We start from the raw sequence: 23,843 nt of genomic DNA, 5'->3' as shown, positions 1-23,843 counted from the left end.
CCTAATGTTGCACGCGTCCATAGGTTACAGTGACCGTTTACAATAAGGCGGCCTTTATTTAAATGGGTGATAATGAAATACTAACCCCGCCTGCGCTATCGGTATACATTGGCAGGGCACCAGTGATAGATGATAGATGACGATGATAAGGCAGGTCAATTAGCCCATCGTGACAAATTCAACGATATATTAGTCATGATGATTTTCAGGGGGAACCGCGTGGAGGTCGACCTGGTAGGGTATATTTATAATAATGGGGACTAACCTCCTCATTACTAACAATCCCTTTCCCCCGATTGTAGGACCATAAAACGGGCTATACGCTACCTTCGCGGTATAAAAAATAACTGCAGAGTAATTAGCTTAAGAGATAGGTTCAAAGAAATGGTGTCTCAGAATTAAACCTGTTGTCACTCCATCAGGTAGTAAAAGATTGTAATAGACTGCCAGCCTGTTTGTCATTCCCAATCTCCGCCGTTACATTCTATATAAATTTTACACACAATTATCAACCTTCTGTCATAAGATTAAGAATCATCTTAGAGAGGATCGGACGATGAAATTTTTTTTTAATGGGCAATAATGGAATGGTAACCCCGCCTGCGCTAATGGTATACGCCGGCGGGGCATAAGTGATGGATGATAGGTGAAAATGAAAAGGCAGATCAGTTAGCTCATCGTGATGAAAACACCTAGAATTTAACATGATGGTTTCCAGGGGGAACCACGTGGAGGTCGACCAGACAGCGTATATTACTAGCTATATAGATAGATAATCTTTGTTTTCTCCAAAAGATTACAATAATAAACTTATTATAATTATAAACAATTACAAGAAATAATCACAATGAGCAATCAATGGCCGACCTTATCGCTAAGAGCGATCTCTTCTAGGCAACCTTTGGATGGAGAGGAGTTTGAAATTAATTAATTAATTTAAATGATCGACTTTATGATGTAATTGGTCTAGTTTTAGATTATATAGACAGAGTGTCTCCATACAAATGTTTCGAGAAAAGCGGGTCAACATTTTCATACAATTTCGTCACAATTTGGCATGAAAAATTTAAAATACATTACACACACTGGTAAACAATGAACATTTGGGGGCACAATCCAGACTTGAAGTATTGTTAGAGACTGTAGCGGAGAATAATCGAAACTAAAAATAATATAAACTAAAAATAATATAAACATTCTAATAATTCATTAATTCCGCTCCGCTTATAAACATTGCGGCAACACTGTAAGCGAAGTGCATGAAGATAGCGGCCGACTGCGGCCGCAACGTTTTGGCAGCGCGGCTAACTTGGCGGATACTCTCCAATGCGCGTATTACGTATGCACTGTGTTTGCCTATATTTAAATTATTATTTGTATAATCTCACCTATATTGTATTGTCATTGTTTATGTGCTTGTGGGCTACGCAAATAAATCATTTTATTGTCTAAAAACTGCATTCGCTCCGTGTATGCGTAAGTTCATTTTTTACCGTATACCCACCATCAGCAAACATTAGTGAACCTCGGATAAATACAGAGTTGGTGAGGGCCTAGGAGTCATCAAAGGGCCCTACACCACAGAGACAATAATAGAGAATTGAACGCGGAGAGTTTTTTTTTAATGGGTGATAATAGAATGGCAACCCCACCCGCACTATCGGTATACACCGGCGGGGTACCAGTGAAGGATGATAGGTACAGATGGGCAAAGCACCGGGTTTAAACCCGGTGCTTTGGTAAAAACCCAATAAACACCCATAAACTCCCATAATCACCCAAAAAAATAGGTTTTTACGTATTTTTTTGAAAATATGTAAGTAATACCAATAAATTATTTTTATAAATTGTATTGATCAATTCTACAATATTAAATAAAACGTTAACTAATAATATTTCAGGAAATTTTAAAAATCTATATATAATAAAATGAAAGTAATTAATTTTCAGTGTTTTCATGTTGCAGTTGATCAACATGTTGGCCTTTTGCTTCCCGTAGATACTTTAAAATTTCTTCATAACACCTCGTTCGCACACATGGCCGTATATATTTAAATTCTTGAGCCACTAACAGTCCGAAATACTCATTTCTTTTATCCTCTTCTCCATAAATTAAGCATTTAGAACAGTTTGTTTCTTCTTTCAGTAAATTTTCTTTTACTTTATCCTCGTTTTTTTCTTTGTTGCGACGACGCTGGGTAAATCATCTGGACACTGGGTCTCACTATCGCCAAATATATTTGGAGATCGGCTTCGGCTACGGCTTGGCAGACATTTTTTTCTTTCTACAATTTTAAATTAAATTTATTAGAATAAATGCTTCGAACACACGCGATCTAAGTACCTTTTGTGTTTATTATACCTTACCTACCTAGGTATAAAAAGAGTACTTACGTAGATTTTCTTTTATTAACTGTTTTATACGAAGATCTTGATCTCTCAAATTAGCATCCATTTTACTTCCAGTGATTATCAACTAAATTAATAATCCACAAAGTATTAAATAACGTTTTTATGAAATATTTAGCACAAAAACAATACCCTTTAAATATCGATCGTCAGTAACTGTGGCTGACTTACCTATATTCTAGCAAGCAGGACTGCCAGATGTGAAGGGGAAAACCCCAATAAATTGTTGCATGTGACTGATGATGTGAGCATGTTCGTTTCATAATAAAAATGTTGCCAGGTAACCAAAAAGTCGTATGTTTTTGTGCGAATTACGATCATAATCTTTACGATCGTACATTAAAAAATAGACAAATAATAGTATGAGTACGATTTAAATCGTATATCTGTCAACCCTGCTAGCAAGACAGCGACAAAATCACGTTGCATAACAATGTAGCCCAAGCTTATATCTTATGAAATATACGGAAGAGATACGGACTTAGAAAAAACAGAAATGTTGTTCTTTGTGGAAGTCATTGATGAAATTCTATGTATTTTAGCCCGCAAACTTTCTTCAAACAAAAACAGCGCCATCTAGTATCGAGTTCTGTAATTATCTCTTTGTTTATGGATTTGAAGTAAGACCGCCACGCATGCAATACATTATGACTGGGGATTCCCCTATTCGTCGACGCTGAATATGAGGCGACGACAATCACTGTCAAACGTGTTCACTATTACTCTGACTCTGGTAACGTGACTTCCTGGTGACGTGTTAGGTAGGAAAAGCAGTAAAAAAGTGCATATTAAGGAGCAGATTTGAAATAATATTTATACTTAACAAGAAATAATTAAAGGTAAGTGGATTTTTGAATGATACAATTATATCATGATCACTTAACAATTTTAACTTAAAATTAGATGTATTATTACAAGCTTTTATTTAGCTTGCGTTATGTAAATAAAAGTATGTAGGTATGTTCGTATGTTGATGCAATTATCCTCAATCCTCAACCGACTGGGATAAAATTTTCCATACACGTTTATTTTGGATGATAGTGCATAGTTAGCTGAGAGTCGTCATTGGATAATAATGGTGGATAGCCTAAGATGTGTACTAGATATTTATTTTTAACATAATATGCGTAAGTACCTAATCGAATTAAAGAAGTTGCTGAGAAAAATACAGAACAATACGATAATAAACTAGCGTCTGCGTTTAATCCTCCGAGGAGATGTAATTTTACAAAGGTTTTTTGTATTTATTTTATTATTTTTTTAATAAATTTATTGTAAATAACAAGAAATAATCATTGTAAAAAAATAGGCACTCTATTGTTGAATTTTCGTCAGACCAACTAATCATCGTTCATTTTTTTAGGTTCAATGGGGAGACCTAAAGATTTACGCATATGGGAGCACTACCGTACTTTACCAAACAAGTCTGTTTCTTGCAAGCTTTGTAATAAGGTCTACAAATTCAGTAATGCTGCCAAAATGCTTCAACATCTTATCACTTGTCCAAAATCTCCAGAAACATTAAAAGACTCTATGAAACTTATAAAAGATAGCTCGTCCAAAACCAAAATGTCTGGACTGTCAGAGATAGAGACAAATGATTCTTTTATAAGCCCCTCGTCGTCTGCTAACACTACAATAAATGCTGAGTTTCAAGACACCGATGATCATATAAAAACAGAATTAGCGAGAGCTATATTTGTAACAGGGACGCCATTATCGATGGTGCAACATCCTTTATGGATACAATTTTTCGAAAAATTGCAACCAAAATTTAAAATACCTTCACGTAAAGCTTTAGCGACAAAATACTTAGATAAAATATATAGAGAAATGCGTTTTGAGTTAAATGAGGAACTAAATGCTTGTAGTTACTTACACCTTCAGTGCGATGGCTGGTCTAATTTAAGAAATGAAGGAATAATAAACTTTCTTATATCAAAACCTCAACCTGCATACGTTAAAAGTTTGAATACAGAAAGTAATCCTCACACTAGTGAATACCTTAGCCAAGAAGTTGAAAAAGTAATGAAAGTGTATGGAGCAAATAAGTTTCTTGTACTTATTGGCGATAACGCTAGAAATATACAAAAGGCATTCGAATTAACAAAACTCAAATATCCACATGTTGTTCCTCTCGGTTGCTGTGCACATATCCTTAACTTGTTGTGCCAAGATATTGTAAAGATACAAGAAGTAACTGTGTTTATTATGCAAGCCATAAATATAATAAAAACTGTTAAAAGGAGTCAACGATTAAGTTCCTTGTTGATAAAATCAAGGCAGGGTGAAGATTCTACACAAACACTAAAATTGCCTTGTGCTACAAGATGGGGAAGTCATGTTACTTCGTTAAAAAGTTTGAAAGCAAATAAGATAGCTTTGCAAATATTAACAGTTAGAGAAGATGTGGTAATTTCAAGAGATATTAAAGATTTAATTCTAAGTGATGATTTCTGGACGAAGACAGGGGAATGTATAAGTATTTTGGAACCAGTCACTGAAAGCATATTTTACTTAGAGAGCGACCAGAATCGTTTGCATCGCACATACATTACATTTAGAGATGTACAAGCTAAGATACGTTTTGCATTAAATGAGATTTCGACATTGAGCGAAGAAAGCAAACAGCAGATTCTAACATCAGTATCTTCAAGATGCAATATGGCAATGAGGCCAATAACTGACCTACTTCATTCTCACCTATCATTGATAGGTGAGAATGAAGTAGGTCAGTTAGCCCATCGTGACGAATTCAACAAGAATTGTTCACGATATTTTCCAGGGGGAACCACGTGGAGTTCGACCTAATAGAGCATATTGCTAGCGATAGGGCTGTCAAACTCCATTGCTAACAATCCCTTTTCCGTGAACACGGAGAGTTCATTTACTGTCTTTTTTTTTATAAAAATTTAAATGGACACACAAAAAACACGAAATTTAATTGTAGCAGTTATTTTGATTTAAATACAAAACTGCTGAATTGATTTTGCTAAAAATTTTATGGGAGAATCTGTAAGTTTATCCATATTACTTACTGAAAGGATTATCAAACAATTTTACCAAATCCGTTTAAAGTTAACGGAGTTATCAGGTAATAGACATAAAAAAATGAATTGAGAATCTCCTTTTTATTAAATTTAATTGAAAAATTAATGATTAATTTTCAAGCTTTCTCCGTAGCTGTGAACCTGTGAACGTTGGTGTAAATCTACTAAAATTTTAAAGAGGAAAGATTTGAATGGAAAATAACATTATTAATGAGTAATATGGGTTATTTATTATTTTTGATAATTCTTTGTAATCTTATTAAGCCAAGCCAGATGACTAGTGTTTAAAAAAAATAAACTAGAAATAACTTTCTAGTTCAATGGTCATAATAAATGATAAATATTTTCATTAGGACACAAGAGAGGGCGTTGATCACTATTAAATTATTCAGCTGTCAAATTGGTCGAGCTTTGTTTTCGAATGTTTTATCCCTTTTTATCGCATTTTATGAACTAATAATGTAGAAAAAGACAGAAACGGGCAACTAATGAATGTTGTACAAGCTGACGGAAAAGAAGGATCGCGAATAAAAACCACATCGCTTTTGTTCAAAAGTGTAAACATTGTTGTGTGTTGGTTTTCCATACATTGATGTGATATATTAGTTTTATTCAGCTAATCCTACGATGGACCTCCTGAGTCTACCAGTTGTTGTGGTGGAAAAAATATTTTCATATCTGACTTACGATGAAATTGCAAAGAATAGATTGGTAAGTGCCTTTTGTACATTTATTTATAGTAATGAGCAATTGTAACCCTACATGTTATATAAAATCGACTCTAATAATTTACCTGACGTCAGTCGAAAGTATGTTCTAGGTGTACTCATAAAATCTAGAGCCCTTCAAAGTATTCTATAACTACAATATACTTAACACTATATTTTCGCAAAATATTTAAAAATCTAGCAGTCATATTAACATGGTGTAATTTTATTAAATAAGTACTTAGAAAATTAATAAAAGATTATCATTAACTGTACTTTAATTAGTATAATATTTACTTGTCTCGTATTTTGATTAAATAACACTTACAGCCATGACAATACACTGCCTTTAAATTGTTAAAACATTACAAAAGTTTTGAAAACTATTTGGCTTTAGAAATCTGTTTTCAATTACAATATTTATACATGGGTTTCAAATTATGAAAAACCTTCAATCTTTTACAAAAATTATATGTATGCTAAATTTCGTAATGATTGGCTGAGTTTTTAAGTCTCCATGAGGTAAACAAACAAACTCACTTTCACATTTGTAATATTAGTAAGGATGACTAATTTATGTAAAAAAATAATCTGTTTTTTTTATACAACTTTGAATAGCAAACAAGCTGACGGCCCACCTGATGGAAAGTGGTAACCGTTGCCTAAAGACATGAGCAGTACCATGGACATAACAGAGTATACTGTTTCGCCCATGATACCCCCCATGCGTTGCCATTCCTGAGGATTTAGGTGTTATTCCTCTGTACCCAGTAAATTCACGCTATATCCCACCCTTCAAACCGAAACACAGCCATGCAAACACAACTGCTTCACGGTTGAAACACGAATGAGACAGAGGTACCCAAGTAGTCGACGTTTGTACAAAGTCTCCCTCCGGTATTAGTATGAATACAATAAGGGCATAGAGACTATTTAGGAATATATGTATTATGTTTATTTTTAAAATAGATTTGAATGAGAAATGAAAAATATAATTTATTTTATATTGTCCTTTTTTATACTTTAATATTATGTAGTAACTTTGATATTTATTTGGAAATAAATAGGTTCTCTGATGACTAATTTAGACTCAAAGAATAATATGTGAAGTCCATGCAGTTATCAATATATTATTATGTTTATTTGTGTTGTATTCTCTATGTTTTAGTTTGTTGAAAACATCAAAGTATATGTTTAAAAAATTAACTAAACATCTCTTTGACAATAAGCTAATTATCCTTTATAATAATTACATATATTTTACAATTTTGTATGTGCTGTAGGCTGTGTTAACACAAATCATGCACTTTAGGTTTTTTTTCCAATTCTTCTGGAGTATATATAAAACCTACCGTTGTATCTGTATGTTATATGGTATGTATGTATAGTTTCGGCTGTAGAACCTGTTTTGGTCACTAATTGATATGTAATCCCTTTCCCCCTCACTAATCAGTGTTCAATTTAAAATTGCAGGTGTCAAAAGCATTCAATGACATATGCACCCGTCTGTTGAACCGTGGCTTCCTCATGATCGAGCGGAGGCATGCGCTCGCCCTTAAGAACGTCAAAGCGCAACTGCCTAGGAGGGAGTCGGAACGCAGGTAATAAATACTCATTTCTCATCAAAACCTCACCGGAAATCTCCAGTGAGATTATTACTATACCCTGGATGTTTTGTAGAATGATTGCATTTTGTTCAGTAAAAAAGTGACATCAATCTTGAATACACATACTGATTCAACGTGGTTTTTTTAATTACATTAAATTGAAAATGTTTGAATTTAGAATGCTAAATCATGTGTATGCATTGTTCTGAAGTAACAACTAATTGACACATAATCCTGTTCTAAATTCAACTATTTAAAATTAATATATCTTCTAAACAATACATTGTCCATTACGATGTTTCATTTAAAAAAAATAATAGACTATAGTACATTACTACAGCGGCCAGTGACTGAGGCATTGATGGACGAACGTGGAAATGTGGGCCGAGGCGTAGCGGAGGCACACAGCGGAGGCATACATGAGTCCATCAATGCCTAGTTGTGGCCAAGGCTTGTATAGTACTTTTCTCAAACAATGCGCGGAAATCAAAAACACAATTTTACTTTCTATGTTCAATGACGAATATCGAACAATAATAATTTTTCACGCGCCATAATGATCCTTTGTTTTTTTTTCAATAAACAGCTTTTTACTTACAAGCCAGTTCGAAATTTAAACAAAACCTTTTATTAGTTACCTCCTTGGTAGCCATGTTTCGAAGTAAAAGGTCATTCCATTTTTAAATTACAGGACAGTTATGAGTTTACATAGTAATTTATCTGGCCGCAAAACACGACAGATATGGTATTTCATACAAATTTTGTCGGCCGCTGCCCGCATGTATCTGGCCAGTACGGCAATTTTGATTTATCTCTAAGAAGATTGTCAAAATAATGCTTACATTTCCAAGCATGTTTGAGAAAAAATATATTTTTGTAGGACAAAACTAAATTGTTTAAGATAAAAAAATATTAAATTTAAATCATATTTATTCAAACAGACATTTTACAAGCATTTTTAAATTGTCATTCCATTTCAAATCTACTGCAAGGTTTAGAAAGTTGTTATCTGTTGAGAAAACCCGCAAGAAACGCAGTTACTCTCATCTCATCTCTCATCATCATCATCTCAAATCTCTGTTAACATATATATAAGTTTTATAAGGGATAAGGCTAGGCGATAAGGTCGCCCATTGTTTTCTCATTGTGATTATTTCTTGTAATTGTTTATATTTGTAATAAGTTAACTATTGTAATCTTTTGGAGGAAACAATAAAGATATATATATATATATATATATATATATATATATATATATATATATATTTCTCAAACATGCTTGGAAGTGTGAGCATTATTTTGACAATCTTCTTCGAGATAAATCAAAATTGCCGTACTGGCCAGATACATGCGGGCAGCGGCCGGCTAAAGTTGTATGAAAATCCATATTCTGTCGTGTTTTGCGGCCAGATAAATGACTATGTAAATATATGTATATATAGTACATTACTGCAGCGGCTAGCAACTGAGGCATTAATGGACGAACGTGGATATGTGGTCCGAGGCGCAGCCGAGGCACATATACGTGAGTCCTATATATATATATATATATATATATATATATATATATATATATATATATATATATATATATATGTGTTTCAGATACCACCCACTGTCGCGCCACTGCGACATCCTCACGTCGATAGAGACGAGAATATCAATGCTCAACATGACATACTCCAAGTTTATAGACAGTGGCATGTGCTGCTTCATACCGGGGCGGGTGAGTGCACGCACACTGATGTTACGAGCTATAGCATACGACCCGACGGATAGTGATTTTTTTTTTAATGGATGGTAACCCCGTTTGCGCATCGGTATACGCTGGGGGGAGGGGGGGGGGCGACGGCCAGTGTTTTTTTTTTCAAAGGGTGGTAATGGAATATTGACCCCACCGGCATTAATGATATACACTAGTGGGATACCAGTGAGGTGTTGATAGATGGGAATGGAAGCAGGTCAGTTAACTAATCGTGATGAATATGCTTGGAATTCAGCATGATGGTTTCCAGGGTGGGCGGGGGGGACCACAGGAAGGTCGACCTGGTTGTGTATGTTGCTAACAATGAGGCCATTAGTCTCTATTATTATCAATCTTTCAACTGATCGATATATGTCAAGTTACAACACTGGTTGATGGTCGTTGAAAACTACAGATTTAAAATGTTTCGTATCTCGATATATTTCCTAAGTGTATTATTAATTTAACACTTGAAAAATGTTAAGTGTCCAATAAAAGATGTATTAAAATATCCAGATTTTAAAATATACTAAGAGTATTTACTTTTTTGGCAAAAAAAAAAGCTTTCTGTTCAATAACACCGTAGACACAGTAGTCCCCTATACAGTGTTAGAATAGCGAATGTGAAGTGTAGAGGTGAGTGCGGCGGCGCAGGTGATCGACGAGATGCGGCGCGTGCTGGCGCTGGTGGAGACGCAGCAGACGCCGCCGCGCGCGCACGAGGCGCTGCAGGAGCTGCGCGACATCTCCAGCATGGCCATCGAGCACTTCGACGACCAGGTGTCGCCCGCGCTGCGGCAGCGGCTGCAGGCGCGCCAGCCGCCGCCCCGCCCGCCGCCAGGTGCGCCTCCACCACGCCACACCACCACACCACCACACCACCACACCACCACACTAGCAGCCTAGCACTGCGACGACCAGGTGTAGCCCGCGCTGCGGCAGCGACTGCAGGCGCGCCAGCCGCCGCCCCGCCCGCCGCCAGGTGCGCCTCCACCACGGCACACCACCACACCACCACACCACCACACCACCACACTAGCAGCCTAGCACTGCGACGACCAGGTGTAGCCCGCGCTGCGGCAGCGACTGCAGGCGCGCCAGCCGCCGCCCCGCCCGCCGCCAGGTGCGCCTCCACCACGGCACACCACCACACCACCACACCACCACACCACCACACTAGCAGCCTAGCACTGCGACGACCAGGTGTCGCCCGCGCTGCGGCAGCGGCTGCAGGCGCGCCAGCCGCCGCCCCGCCCGCCGCCAGGTGCGCCTCCACCACGCCACACCACCACACCACCACACCACCACACCACCACACTAGCAGCCTAGCACTGCGACGACCAGGTGTAGCCCGCGCTGCGGCAGCGGCTGCAGGCGCGCCAGCCGCCGCCCCGCCCGCCGCCAGGTGCGCCTCCACCACGCCACACCACCACACCACCACACCACCACACCACCACACCACCACACCACCACACTAGCAGCCTAGCACTGCGACGACCAGGTGTCGCCCGCGCTGCGGCAGCGGATGCAGGCGCGCCAGCCGCCGCCCCGCCCGCCGCCAGGTGCGCCTCCACCACGCCACACCACCACACCACCACACCACCACACCACCACACCACCACACCACCACACCACCACACTAGCAGCCTAGCACTGCGACGACCAGGTGTCGCCCGCGCTGCGGCAGCGGCTGCAGGCGCGCCAGCCGCCGCCCCGCCCGCCGCCAGGTGCGCCTCCACCACGCCACACCACCACACCACCACACCACCACACTAGCAGCCTAGCACTGCGACGACCAGGTGTCGCCCGCGCTGCGGCAGCGGCTGCAGGCGCGCCAGCCGCCGCCCCGCCCGCCGCCAGGTGCGCCTCCACCACGCCACACCACCACAACACCACACCACCACACCACCACACCACCACACTAGCAGCCTAGCACTGCGACGACCAGGTGTCGCCCGCGCTGCGGCAGCGGCTGCAGGCGCGCCAGCCGCCGCCCCGCCCGCCGCCAGGTGCGCCTCCACCACGCCACACCACCACACCACCACACCACCACACCACCACACTAGCAGCCTAGCACTGCGACGACCAGGTGTCACCCGCGCTGCGGCAGCGGCTGCAGGCGCGCCAGCCGCCGCCCCGCCCGCCGCCAGGTGCGCCTCCACCACGCCACACCACCACACCACCACACCACCACACCACCACACCACCACACTAGCAGCCTAGCACTGCGACGACCAGGTGTAGCCCGCGCTGCGGCAGCGGCTGCAGGCGCGCCAGCCGCCGCCCCGCCCGCCGCCCGGTGCGCCTCCACCACGCCACACCACCACACCACCACACCACCACACCACCACACCACCACACCACCACACTAGCAGCCTAGCACTGCGACGACCAGGTGTCGCCCGCGCTGCGGCAGCGGCTGCAGGCGCGCCAGCCGCCGCCCCGCCCGCCGCCAGGTGCGCCTCCACCACGCCACACCACCACACCACCACACCACCACACTAGCAGCCTAGCACTGCGACGACCAGGTGTAGCCCGCGCTGCGGCAGCGGCTGCAGGCGCGCCAGCCGCCGCCCCGCCCGCCGCCAGGTGCGCCTCCACCACGCCACACCACCACACCACCACACCACCACACCACCACACCACCACACCACCACACCACCACACTAGCAGCCTAGCACTGCGACGACCAGGTGTCGCCCGCGCTGCGGCAGCGGCTGCAGGCGCGCCAGCCGCCGCCCCGCCCGCCGCCAGGTGCGCCTCACCACACCACCACACTACCACACCACCACACCACCACACCACCACACTAGCAGCCTAGCACTGCGACGACCAGGTGTCGCCCGCGCTGCGGCAGCGGCTGCAGGCGCGCCAGCCGCCGCCCCGCCCGCCGCCAGGTGCGCCTCCACCACGCCACACCACCACACCACCACACCACCACACCACCACACCACCACACCACCACACCACCACACTAGCAGCCTAGCACTGCGACGACCAGGTGTCGCCCGCGCTGCGGCAGCGGCTGCAGGCGCGCCAGCCGCCGCCCCGCCCGCCGCCAGGTGCGCCTCCACCACGCCACACCACCACACCACCACACCACCACACCACCACACCACCACACCACCACACCACCACACTAGCAGCCTAGCACTGCGACGACCAGGTGTCGCCCGCGCTGCGGCAGCGGCTGCAGGCGCGCCAGCCGCCGCCCCGCCCGCCGCCAGGTGCGCCTCCACCACGCCACACCACCACACCACCACACCACCACACCACCACACCACCACACCACCACACCACCACACCACCACACCACCACACTAGCAGCCTAGCACTGCGACGACCAGGTGTCGCCCGCGCTGCGGCAGCGGACGTATTATGTATATGTGTATGTGTATGTGTGTGTGTGTGTGTGTGTGTGTGTATATATATATACTAGCTGACTCGGCAAACGTTGTTTTACCATATACATTATTTTTAGAACTATACATGAAAATTTATCCTACTACAATTATTATATTGGATTGCCATCTTGCACCGTATAAAAATCGCGATTAAAAAACAGGAGTTGATCGTAAAACGGTGAAAATTTGAGGTTGTATGTATTATTCAATGTTAAATCTTAATAAAATAAAAATGGAAAAATTTGTCAAAAAAATAAAAAAAAAATTTTTTGGGGAGTGTCATCCTTATCATTGAGGGGTATGAAAAATAGATGTTGGCCGATTCTCAGACCTAGCCGATATGCACATAAAATTTTATAAAAATCGGTAAAGCCTTTTCGGAGGAGTTTGGTAACAAACAGTGTGACACGAGAATTTTATATATAAGATTATATATATATATATATATATATATATATATATATATATATATATATATATATATATATATATATATATATATATATATATATATATATATATATATATATATATATATATATATATATATATATATATAAAATGTATATGTGTATGTTTGTATTATTTTTATGTATTATTTATTTTAATATTTATGTGTTTACAGGGTTTATGTATTTTGTGTAATTTATAATGTTTAGTTTGTATTATTCTTTGTGTGTATACATATCTTATGAATGTGTTTATACGAGGTTTGTCCGGAAAGTACGTATAAAAGTTTTTTAAAAATTTTATTTTACAATTATTCAGGTAAATCAATTTTATCCCCTTCAAAGTACTCCCCCTGTGACATAATGCACTTGTGCCAACGCCGTTTCCACTGTGAGAAGGCTCCTTGAAAGTCCTCTGGTTGTAGGTTTCTCAGCTGCCCCGTCGTAGCTTTTTTTATCTCATTTATGTCCCCCAAATGCCGCCCCCGAAGTACCAATTTGGTTTTTGGGAACAAGAAGAAGTCACACGGGGCCAAATCCGGCGAATAGGGGGTGTTCGGTCACCGTAATGGAATTTTTACTCAAAAACTCACGGAACGATCTTGGCGCAAATTTTTTTCATTTGAAGTTCGTTTCTTAGAATTTCGTGGACCACGGTTTTGCCCAAATTAAGCTCTTCAGCCACCTGTCTGACCGTTAAACGACGGTCCCCATTAACACAAGTTCGAATTCTTTCCACGTTTTCGTCGGAATGTGAAGTGGAAGGACGTCCTGAACGTGGGTCATCTTGAACGCTTTCTCGGCCCTCTCTGAATCTTTTTAGCCACTTGTGGACGGTTGGTTCCTTCACAGCATCATCCCCATAAACTGTTCTGAGATCGGCAAAAATTTCACGGCCATTCTTGCCGAGTTTCGAGAGAAACTTGATTACGACGCGCTGCTCTTCAACGGAAGCGGGCTCCATGCCGACGGGGTTTCGTTAAGAGGTAACTTCACAGATGGCGTGACAAGCCAGTTCGCACCGCACGGCGGTCAGACCAGAACTGAAGCATTGTTAGGGACATAAGGAAGGGGTCCTGCGCTTACCTGGCCTCCCCACTCCTCTTTCTCGCATTCCAGAACACTTTTATACGAACTTTCCGGACAGACCTCGTACAATGTACGCAGATCGCATGACTGTCTATTTTTATTTTTTAAAATAACATCCAATTTACATGAAAAGGTTTTGCTGGAAGAAATCTCTTATTAGAGATAAGCTCGCCTTTGTACATTAACTGTTGTTATTGTTAATATTGGTTAACGATTGGTCGACAGGCGTGCTGGCGCCGCTGGCCGTCAGGCAGGAGATGCTGCAGCTGCGACGCCAGTCCGTGCTCAACGCGAAGCTGTCGCTCTACCTCGCCGGACAGTACAGCAAGTTCTACAAACGGGTGATGTGTCTTTTATTTATTTATTTATTTATTACTACCTGCAGTTAACAGATGATCAAACTCCAACACAGTACAGGTAATTACAACTTGTACGTACATGACAAGTTATTTACAATAATTAATACTAATCATCTATACTAATATTATAAAGAGGAAAGATTTGTATTTTTGTGTGTATGTATGTTTGTAATGAATAAACTCAAAAACTACTTTGCCGATTACAAAAATTCTTTCATCGTTAGAAAGCTACATTCACCCTGAGTAACATAGGCTATATTTATTGCTAGAAAAAAATTGGGATTCTTACTAAAACTTTAGTAACGTAACTGAAGGTGTAAAAAAATGCGATACTATATCTTTCGTCGCGTGCGCTGCGGAAACTATTGGTGATAGAACAAAAGTATGTTCTACAATATTGAAGAAAATATCACTAACTACAAAAAACTTCGCGACACTATATGTCCAACTATTATCGTTATGTCACAATAACCACTTTTTAAAATGTTGTATAAATGTCCACCCGTGCGAAGCCGGGGCGGGCCGCTAGTTAACTATAAAAGATTACGATCATATTTAATTTACGATAATCATATATATTACAATGTCAAAATCAAGAAAAATGTCAATATATACATTAGGGCAGTGTTTCCCAACAATCCAAACATTTTTTGTGCCATGCCCCACTTGAATGTTTACTATATTTATTATTTTTTTTACTTGGTGCAATAAAGTGTAGAATAAATATTTATTTATTTATTTATTTAAGAAGTTCTTAAGAAAAAAAATGAGAACAATGGCGGACTTACCCCATAAAAGTGATGAGTTTTTCTTTTATATTTGTTACATAATAAGTTGTTTTGGACAATTCTGTTTTTAATCTTAAGGGGTATGTTTTTATACAACTTAGAATGGCAAATAAGCTGACGGCCCACCTGATGGAAAGTGGTAACCGTCGCCTATAGACATGAGCAGTGTCATGGACATAACAGCCGCATGGCTGTGTTTCGGTTTGAAGGGTGGGATATGGCGTGAATTTACTGGGTACAAAGGAATAACACCCGAGTCCTCAGGAATGGCAACGCATGGGGGGGGGGGGGTATACCTTGTGTCACGAGAAACGAGTCTACGTACATCTGGGGACACCATTCAGAATATACAGACCAGACTCAATTCAGAAATATATTCCTAAATTGGTCCGACCGAGAATCGAACCCGTGGCGTCGTTTATGCAAAGCAATTTTAATTAGCTCGCATAAAATGTGAAGGGAATTTTTGAATTTAGAACGTACCTATTTTTACTTATAAGCAATTATATTTTTTAAATAAATTATAACCAGCCAGTCTCGCATATATAAAAACTTTTTCTCGCAATACTTTTTAAGTGGCCTGGTAGGGTAATCGTCAATGTTCTGAACTTCTTTTGGGGCTTTGCGGTAGCGACTCAAGTGGTAGTACTAAGCAGTATAATTATGTTTGCGATGGTAAATCTATTTTTTTTATACAACTTAGAATGGCAAACAAGTTGACGGTCCACCTGATGGAAAGTGGTAACCGTCGCCTATACACATGAGCAGTACCATGAACATAACAGAGTATACTGTTTCGCCCATGACACCCCCCATGCGTTGCCATTCCATTGCCATCTAGTTGTTTAATAATAATATTAATGCCCCTTACAGACGTTAGACTACAAGAAACTGGCTTGGAGGCAAAGCAAAACCATTAGGAGGCTGTTGAACAAGCAGCGAGAACAGGACGCGGCTATAGGTTGGTACTAACTTATTAGATTTTCAAAATTTATAGATGAAACATATTACCAGAATTTTTAGTTAAACTTTCAGGTATACTGAGTAAACAGCTTCCAATTTATTGCTGTAATTTTTTTCTTGATGTCAGAACAAACATATAGACAGACAGCCTGTCTGGCAAAATTCCTAAAAAATATTGTTTTGATTTCCATTGCTCTTGTAAAGTTTATTCATATTAATTTGTCTGGGCACGAAAAAGAATGGTGACATGTTTTTTCTTACACATATGTCTTTCTTCTTTAAATGGATCTAACATCCATAAATAATACTAATATATAATAATATAAAATACCAGTTGCCATTGCGGCTTACCCAGACCTAAGGGACTACAGATATCTTAAACCGCGCGATATCGTTAAGGTAACACAAAGGATCTATGAAGTGATGGTATAAGGCGGGGGGAAGCACAAAAGATCCCGATGGTGGCCGTGCAACGGCCTAGCTGACTCCATATGTGAATATAAGTTTTCGAAAATACATGTTTCAATTTTACATTTGTTCCCAAAACTTTACACTAAGATTCCCTGTGTCGTGAAGTCTTGGGCCCTCATCTACTTACAAAACTTATTAACTAATATATAAACTACTAACTAATATATAAACTACTAACTAATATATAAACTTTAGATACATAATTAAGATTTATACACATTTTTACACATATCTTGTCACACACACACACACACACACACACACACACACACACACACACACACACACACACACACACACACACACACACACACGCACACGCACACGCACACGCACACGCACACGCACACGCACACGCACACGCACACGCACACACATAAATACACTTATACATTTACCAAAATTATGTTGCATGAATATATGTTGCAGCGGACCTGAAGCGCCGCATCGAAGAGTGTGACATAAAGTACAGCGAGCTCACGCACACCAACCAGGCGGCGGGAGGGAAGGCCTTGCCCCGTGAGTATGCTATTACTTATTGTTTTTTTTTTTAATTGGTGATAATGGAATGGTACCCCGCCTGCGCTATCGGTATACACCGGCGGGGCACCAGGGAGAGATGATAAGTGACGCTGGGAACTACTTATGGTTATTACTTTCTATAGGTGAAGGAAAATTTGCCATGTAGGTCCCGGCATAGAATAGGCCACCGCTTCCTTTCCCGTGGGTGTCGTAAGAGGCGACTAAGAAAGGGCGAGCTTTTGATGGAGAGATGGGCAGCAGCGTCCGTCTTAAAACATCATTAAAAGTCAAACTGCTGTTGCCAACCCGCCTGCCAAGCGTGGCAACTACTGGTAAAAACCTTCTTATGGGGAAGGCTATGTTTAGAAGTGGACAGTTTTTGTTCAAGGATGTTAATGGAATGGTAACCCGTCTGCGCTATCGGTATACACTGGCTGGACACCAGCGAGGGATGATAGGTGAGGATGAAGCAGGTCAGTTAGCCCATCGTGACGAATTCAACAAGAATTGTTCACGATGGTTTCCAGGGGGAACCACGTGGAGGTCGACCTAATAAGGCATATTGCTAGCAATGGAGCTGTCAAACTCCACTGCTAACAATCCTTTTCCCCCCGCAACTTTCCATCAGGTGGGCGGTCAGCTAACCATTCCATAGTTGCATACATGATGATGGATGACTGACGACCCTGTCGTGTTGCTTACAGCGGGTGTGGGTGCAAGTGATGCGGTTGGTGTCCCGGGCAGTGGAGGGGGAGTGGGGGCCGGTCTGCGTCACTTCGGCAGCCAGATCAAGCTCGACCTGTCCGTGCTGCCCATCGGCACCGGCAAGCGGTCGCAGGGGAAGCGTAAGTACACGCAGCTTGTTACACAACCATATATACACACATGTACACGCAAAAGTTCACACACACATTCACGCACACGTACATGCGCACGCGCACGCTCACGCACACGCACACGCTCGCGCATGATCTTGCGTACACACACACATATAATATTTTCCTATAATAAATATTATAAACGTGATAGTTTGTGGCGAAGTATAGATTTATTTATTTATTTATTCATTAGTACACATATGTGTACATGGCGGACTTAATGCTAAAAGCATTCTCTCCCAGTCTACCATAGGGAAGTGTCAGAATACTTGAATGCGGTACTAGTAATTATTGATATACATACATACTAAAATTAAATATATAAACGAATAAATATATATGAATAACAAATATACTTACACATATATGATATATACTATATTATACACGAAATTAAGAATAATATAAAGTACTTACTGCTCGGATAAAGTACGAGTATAAAAGTGAGCGTTAAAATTTTTTTTTAAAAGACTGTTTAGTCGGTGGTCTCTTAATGGCATCAGGATTTAGATAAATGTTTGTTAATTTTTCTTTCAAAAGCTATTGAATGGATTTGAATGAAATTTGATACCTACATGGATAGGTTATGCGACAGTTAGGTATCTGTACTAGAAAACCTATTTTAATTTCTGTAAGCATGCATTTGGCAACACGCTTCCCGTCTCCTACAGGACACGCTCAGCCTAGTTTAGAGACCAATCTTAAACTTGGAACTTATAAAAACATATTTTAGTAATAAATACATTTTTACATTTACATAACTTTTTTGATGGGTTAAAATGGTATGGTAGCCCCGCCTGCGCTAACGCGATACCCTGGCGGAGCACCAGTGAAGGGTGATAGGTGAGAATGAAAACAGGCCAGTTAGCCCATCGTGATGATTCATCAAGAATTAACCATGATAGTTTCCAGGGAGAACCGCGAGGAGGTAGACCTGGTTGGCTATATTGCTAGCAATGGGATTCTCAGTCTCCATTACTAACAATCCCTTTCCCCCTAAAGGACATATCATAACTTAGTACATACGATACTTTATTTACTGTGCTAAGCAAATTTTATGGATATTCTTACTTAAACACTTTTTAAATATTAATTTTTTACATACATACATATCCGTTACGCCTGTCTCCTATTAGTTTAGGCAGAAACATTGGAACGCCAAATGCAGAGGAACCGAAAGAGATCTGTTTGAATAAAAGAACTAATAGAAGATTTACTTATTATTTAATCGATTTTGGATTTGTATTACTGTTTACAACATCAGGAAACTGATGTTGTAAACAGTAACAGACTGTCTTATGGGTGGATCAATTATTTGTTTGTTTATATTTTCGTTAACTTCTATTGCAACAATCCACAATTGTTTTGCTAAATGTTTATACGTACAACGCCATCTATCGGTGTTATTATTATTGTCGCTAGATGGCGTTATTTATAATTAAACAGCATACCACCTGTTTATAAAAATAGCGGTAAATTCTAAAAATATGTCTCCATTTCGTTTTCCCTTTATATATTATTATATCTATTTCTATATCTAAGTTTTTTTTTTATATATTTTTTCCAGTGTTACCAAACATCAAACCGCGTAAGCCCCTAATCAAGCTGCCGAGCCTGTCAGACGAGCCCCCCGCTAAACAGATGAAGATGGACGATGCCCCATCCACATCACAGAGCCCCCGCAGCAAATCCCTGTCGACCATCGCCAAGATACGGGGCATCACCAACGAGATCCGCCACCTCACGAACTTGACCAATTTCGAGGGTAAACTAAAACGCACCTTAAGTCTAACGTCGTTGGATCTAATTGAAAGTGAATGCAAAAAACAGAAGTTAGATTAAGTTTTTTCAAGTAATACCTAGACATTAATGATATATAACGTTTTGTCCATATTGTTATTTTGAATCGTATTATTAGAGCTTCATTTGGGGTATAAGAGAAATAAAGCCAAGCGCTTTATATATTGTGTATGACTATAAAGAGATATCGTTTAAACATTGCTGGGTTTTTTAATTCCTTTTTAACTATGCTTTTGTAATCTGTTGTTTACATACCTTTATATTTATGGTGGTAAAATAACGTAAGGAATTTAAGTGAATGGCATACTGTAAGTTATAGTGTGGTGATGGTAAAAATTAAATGAAGTCATGGGAAAAATACTATATTCTAACATACTGGTTACTTTTTCACCTTTAACAGTATTTTTTTTTTATTCTGTTATAAAGTTATTGAACATATTTGTCCAAACGTCAAAGGGGAAACGATGAAATGGACAAAGGTATAATGGTTGGATTAGTTTTATGTATTAAGCAGTCGAAATAACCGGCTTTATTGGTAAAAATAAAGGAGTTTTCTCCCGCGAACGTTCAGGATATAATGAGCTCCCTGCTGAGGTTTTCCTTAGAGATTACAGTATGAAGTTCTTCAGAAAGGTTTCTTCAAGGTCGGCTACGCGCGCGAAATACACTTGGTATTACAGGCGTTCACACGCTACAGTGACCGCTTACCATCAGGTGAGCCGTGTACTAAAAAAAAAGTATATTAATTCGTAAGCAATAAGTACATATGTATGTTTATATTTTATCATAGAAAATAGGTCTCGATTAAAATTAAAAAATCGAATGTGGAAAATATTAATCCAATTACTTGCAACACTGAAATGAAGGCGTTATTTTAATAAAAAAAATTAGAATGAATTATAAACATGCGTGTATAAAATGTATGTATTTATATTATGTATATATACATACTTAAATATATATTATGTATTGATGTTTATCACTGACCCATGTCGTGTTACTTGTTACAGTTTTTATATCAAAAAGCATACAGCTAGGTTCTTCAAAAGGGGGGCAAAGAGGTTTCTTTAGGGACGGCAACGCGCGCGTAATACCTCTGGTATTGCAGGTGTTCATAGGCTACGGTAACCACTTACCATCAGGTGGGCCGTATGCTTGTTTGCCACCTTAGTGGTATAAAAAAAAAGCTAGACCAGTAGTTTTGATATAATTTTAATTTCCAATATAAGCCTCTTATATATTGTCTCACCAGAGGGAGACTTTGTACAAAAGTCGATTGCTTGGGTAGCTCTGTCCCATTCGTGTTTCAACCGTGAAGCAGTTGTGTTTGCATGGCTGTGTTTCGGTTTGAAGGGTGGGATATGGCGTGAATTTACGGGGTACAGAGGAATAACACTTGAGTCCTCAGGAATGGCAACGCATGGGGGGTATCATGAGCGAAACAGTATACCCTGTTATGTCTATGGTACTGCTCATGTCTATAGGCGACGGTTACCACTTTACATCAGGTGGGCCGTCAGCTTGTTTGCCGTTCTAAGTTGTATAAAAAAAAACATGACGTTGACAGAAATAACTGAAAAAATTACGACCGATTGACACTTAAAAAAATAGTCTAATGTCCATTTAGTTGACTAAATGTTGACCCATTTTTGACACTCTATCTATATATAATCTAAGAGTTTTACTAATGGAAGGTGGCGTAATGGGCCAGGTCGTCAAGTTCACTAAAATGCGCTCGAACGCAGTGATGACTGGTTCATTCGTCATACTCGTGAACGGGTGCTTTCTGTAAGGACTCGTCTGCTCTGGTCACTGTAACTTATTTATTTTATTGATTTGTTTTAATATATACTATATATTTTAAATTTTATGATCACTAAAATATGGTCGAGCGCAATGATGGCTGGTTCATTCGTCATACTCGTGAACGGGTGCTGCCTGCAGGGACTGGTCTGCTCTGGTCACTGTAACTGATTTATTTTATTGATTTGTTATAGTTTTTTATTTATTCATTAGTACATATATGTGTACATGGCGGACTTAATGCTAAAAGCATTCTCTCCCAGTCGACCATGGGGAAGTGTCAGAATACTCGAATGCGGTACTAGTAATTATTGATATACATACATACTAAAATTACATATATAAACGAATAAATATATATAAATAACAAATATGCTTACACACATATGATGTATACTATATTATACACGAAATTGAGAATAATATAAAGCACTTACTGCTCGGATAAAGATAAAAAGTGAGCGTGAACGCTTTTTTTTGAAAGACGGTTTAGTCGGTTCTTGGAGTAAAGATTCCGTAGTGATATCAAATTTTCATTTTAGAGTTAATTTTTTGGGTATTGATTTTAAACCGAAACTCTAAAAATATGAATTGACTCCATTATTACTTCTTTGTTTATTTTATATATATATATATATATATATATATATATATATATATATATATATATATATATATATATATATATATATATATATATATATATATATATATATATATATATATTTATCCATAAAAAAATATATACTGAGACTCTTACAAAATTAAATATGATTAATAAGTATATTTATTTATTTATTTATAGCAAGGCAAACAGATTACAAATTAATACATTTATAAAATAAATATTAAATAAAACTGCATTAAATTTGCACTCCAACAACTGCTCCGCATAACATTCGATATTATATACATTAAAAGAATGACGGCTATAAATTTAAAGTAACAAATTGGCAGCCTTAATGTAACATTGCAAGGATTGTTTGAAGATATCAAGCTCCTTGCATACATTGTTATATTTTCTGCATTTATGTCAATTGGATATTTTGTACAGAAGGGGAAAAATGTTAGGACACTTGATACGACACGACGAACTTATGAACATTATAATAGAAGGTAAGATAGAAGGAAGGAGGGGAGAGGGAGACCGAGACGTAGTTACATCAGACAGATCAAGGAACGAGTTGGTGTAGTGTCGTATCAAGAGGTGAAGAGACTCGCTGGAAATCGTAGTGAGTGGCAAGAGCTCCACCGACAAGAGCGCAGCTCTTAAATAGGATAGATAGAGAGATAGGATATTTTGTGTTTTTTTTTTTTTAATTAAAAATTATACGTTTTCCGAAATTTAAAAATTTATGTCGTATATCAAGTATATTATAATTAAGATTTAATATCGTACAGTGATTGTTTGCGATTTGGGATCATAAATCGGTTATTTGCGTAACTGACATGTAGGTTGTGAAAAACGTGCGGAAATAAAACCCAGTATTGTGTTCGTGAAACTGAACAACTTTTCCGACAACTGAATAATAATAACAATTTTTATTTCAGACTTTTGGTCCATTAAATATTTATTAGTAACAATATTCTTAAAAACTAATGTTAGTAAATTTACATACACAATACACATACACACACGTACACACATACAATATATTAAGCAGTATACAGATAATCACCGCTGCACAATGCCATTGGAAATTGCGCAGCAGTGATTAACGTACACACAGTGCAGCCTGCTCGCTATCATACTCAGGATGCTGTTGGCGCTGGCACGTACTCTGCGCACCAGAGACTAAC

At 39.7% G+C, this 23,843-nt stretch overlaps 1 protein-coding gene across 1 annotated transcript; it reads left to right on the top strand.

Moving 5' to 3' along the window:
- Positions 1 to 5,864: 5,864 nt before the first annotated feature.
- Positions 5,865 to 20,637, top strand: LOC113513803 (F-box only protein 28). Its single transcript, XM_052891890.1, has 9 exons — positions 5,865 to 6,170; positions 7,640 to 7,767; positions 9,379 to 9,499; positions 10,172 to 10,358; positions 14,685 to 14,800; positions 16,480 to 16,567; positions 17,470 to 17,559; positions 18,267 to 18,407; positions 20,008 to 20,637. The coding sequence occupies exons 1-9, from the start codon at positions 6,087 to 6,089 to the stop codon at positions 20,280 to 20,282; spliced, it is 1,230 nt and encodes a 409-aa protein (XP_052747850.1). The 5' UTR covers positions 5,865 to 6,086; the 3' UTR covers positions 20,283 to 20,637.
- The last annotated feature ends 3,206 nt before the right edge of the window (positions 20,638 to 23,843 follow it).

Source organism: Galleria mellonella, unplaced genomic scaffold (genome assembly GCF_026898425.1).
Source record: "Galleria mellonella isolate WM207_F2 unplaced genomic scaffold, CSIRO_AGI_GalMel_v1 utg146, whole genome shotgun sequence".
NCBI classification, from domain to species: Eukaryota; Metazoa; Arthropoda; class Insecta; order Lepidoptera; family Pyralidae; genus Galleria; species Galleria mellonella.
This window is presented reverse-complemented; position numbering and strand designations above follow the sequence as displayed.

What these genes read in the sequence shown, in the direction of transcription:
- LOC113513803 (XM_052891890.1), top strand. Translation starts at nt 6,087, where the DNA reads ATGGACCTCCTGAGTCTACCAGTTGTTGTGGTGGAAAAAATATTTTCA. An exon ending in GCCGCCCCGCCCGCCGCCAG is followed by an intron (nt 10,359 to 14,684) that starts GTGCGCCTCCAC and finishes ATTGGTCGACAG; the next exon opens with GCGTGCTGGCGCCGCTGGCC. An exon ending in CAAGCGGTCGCAGGGGAAGC is followed by an intron (nt 18,408 to 20,007) that starts GTAAGTACACGC and finishes TATTTTTTCCAG; the next exon opens with TGTTACCAAACATCAAACCG.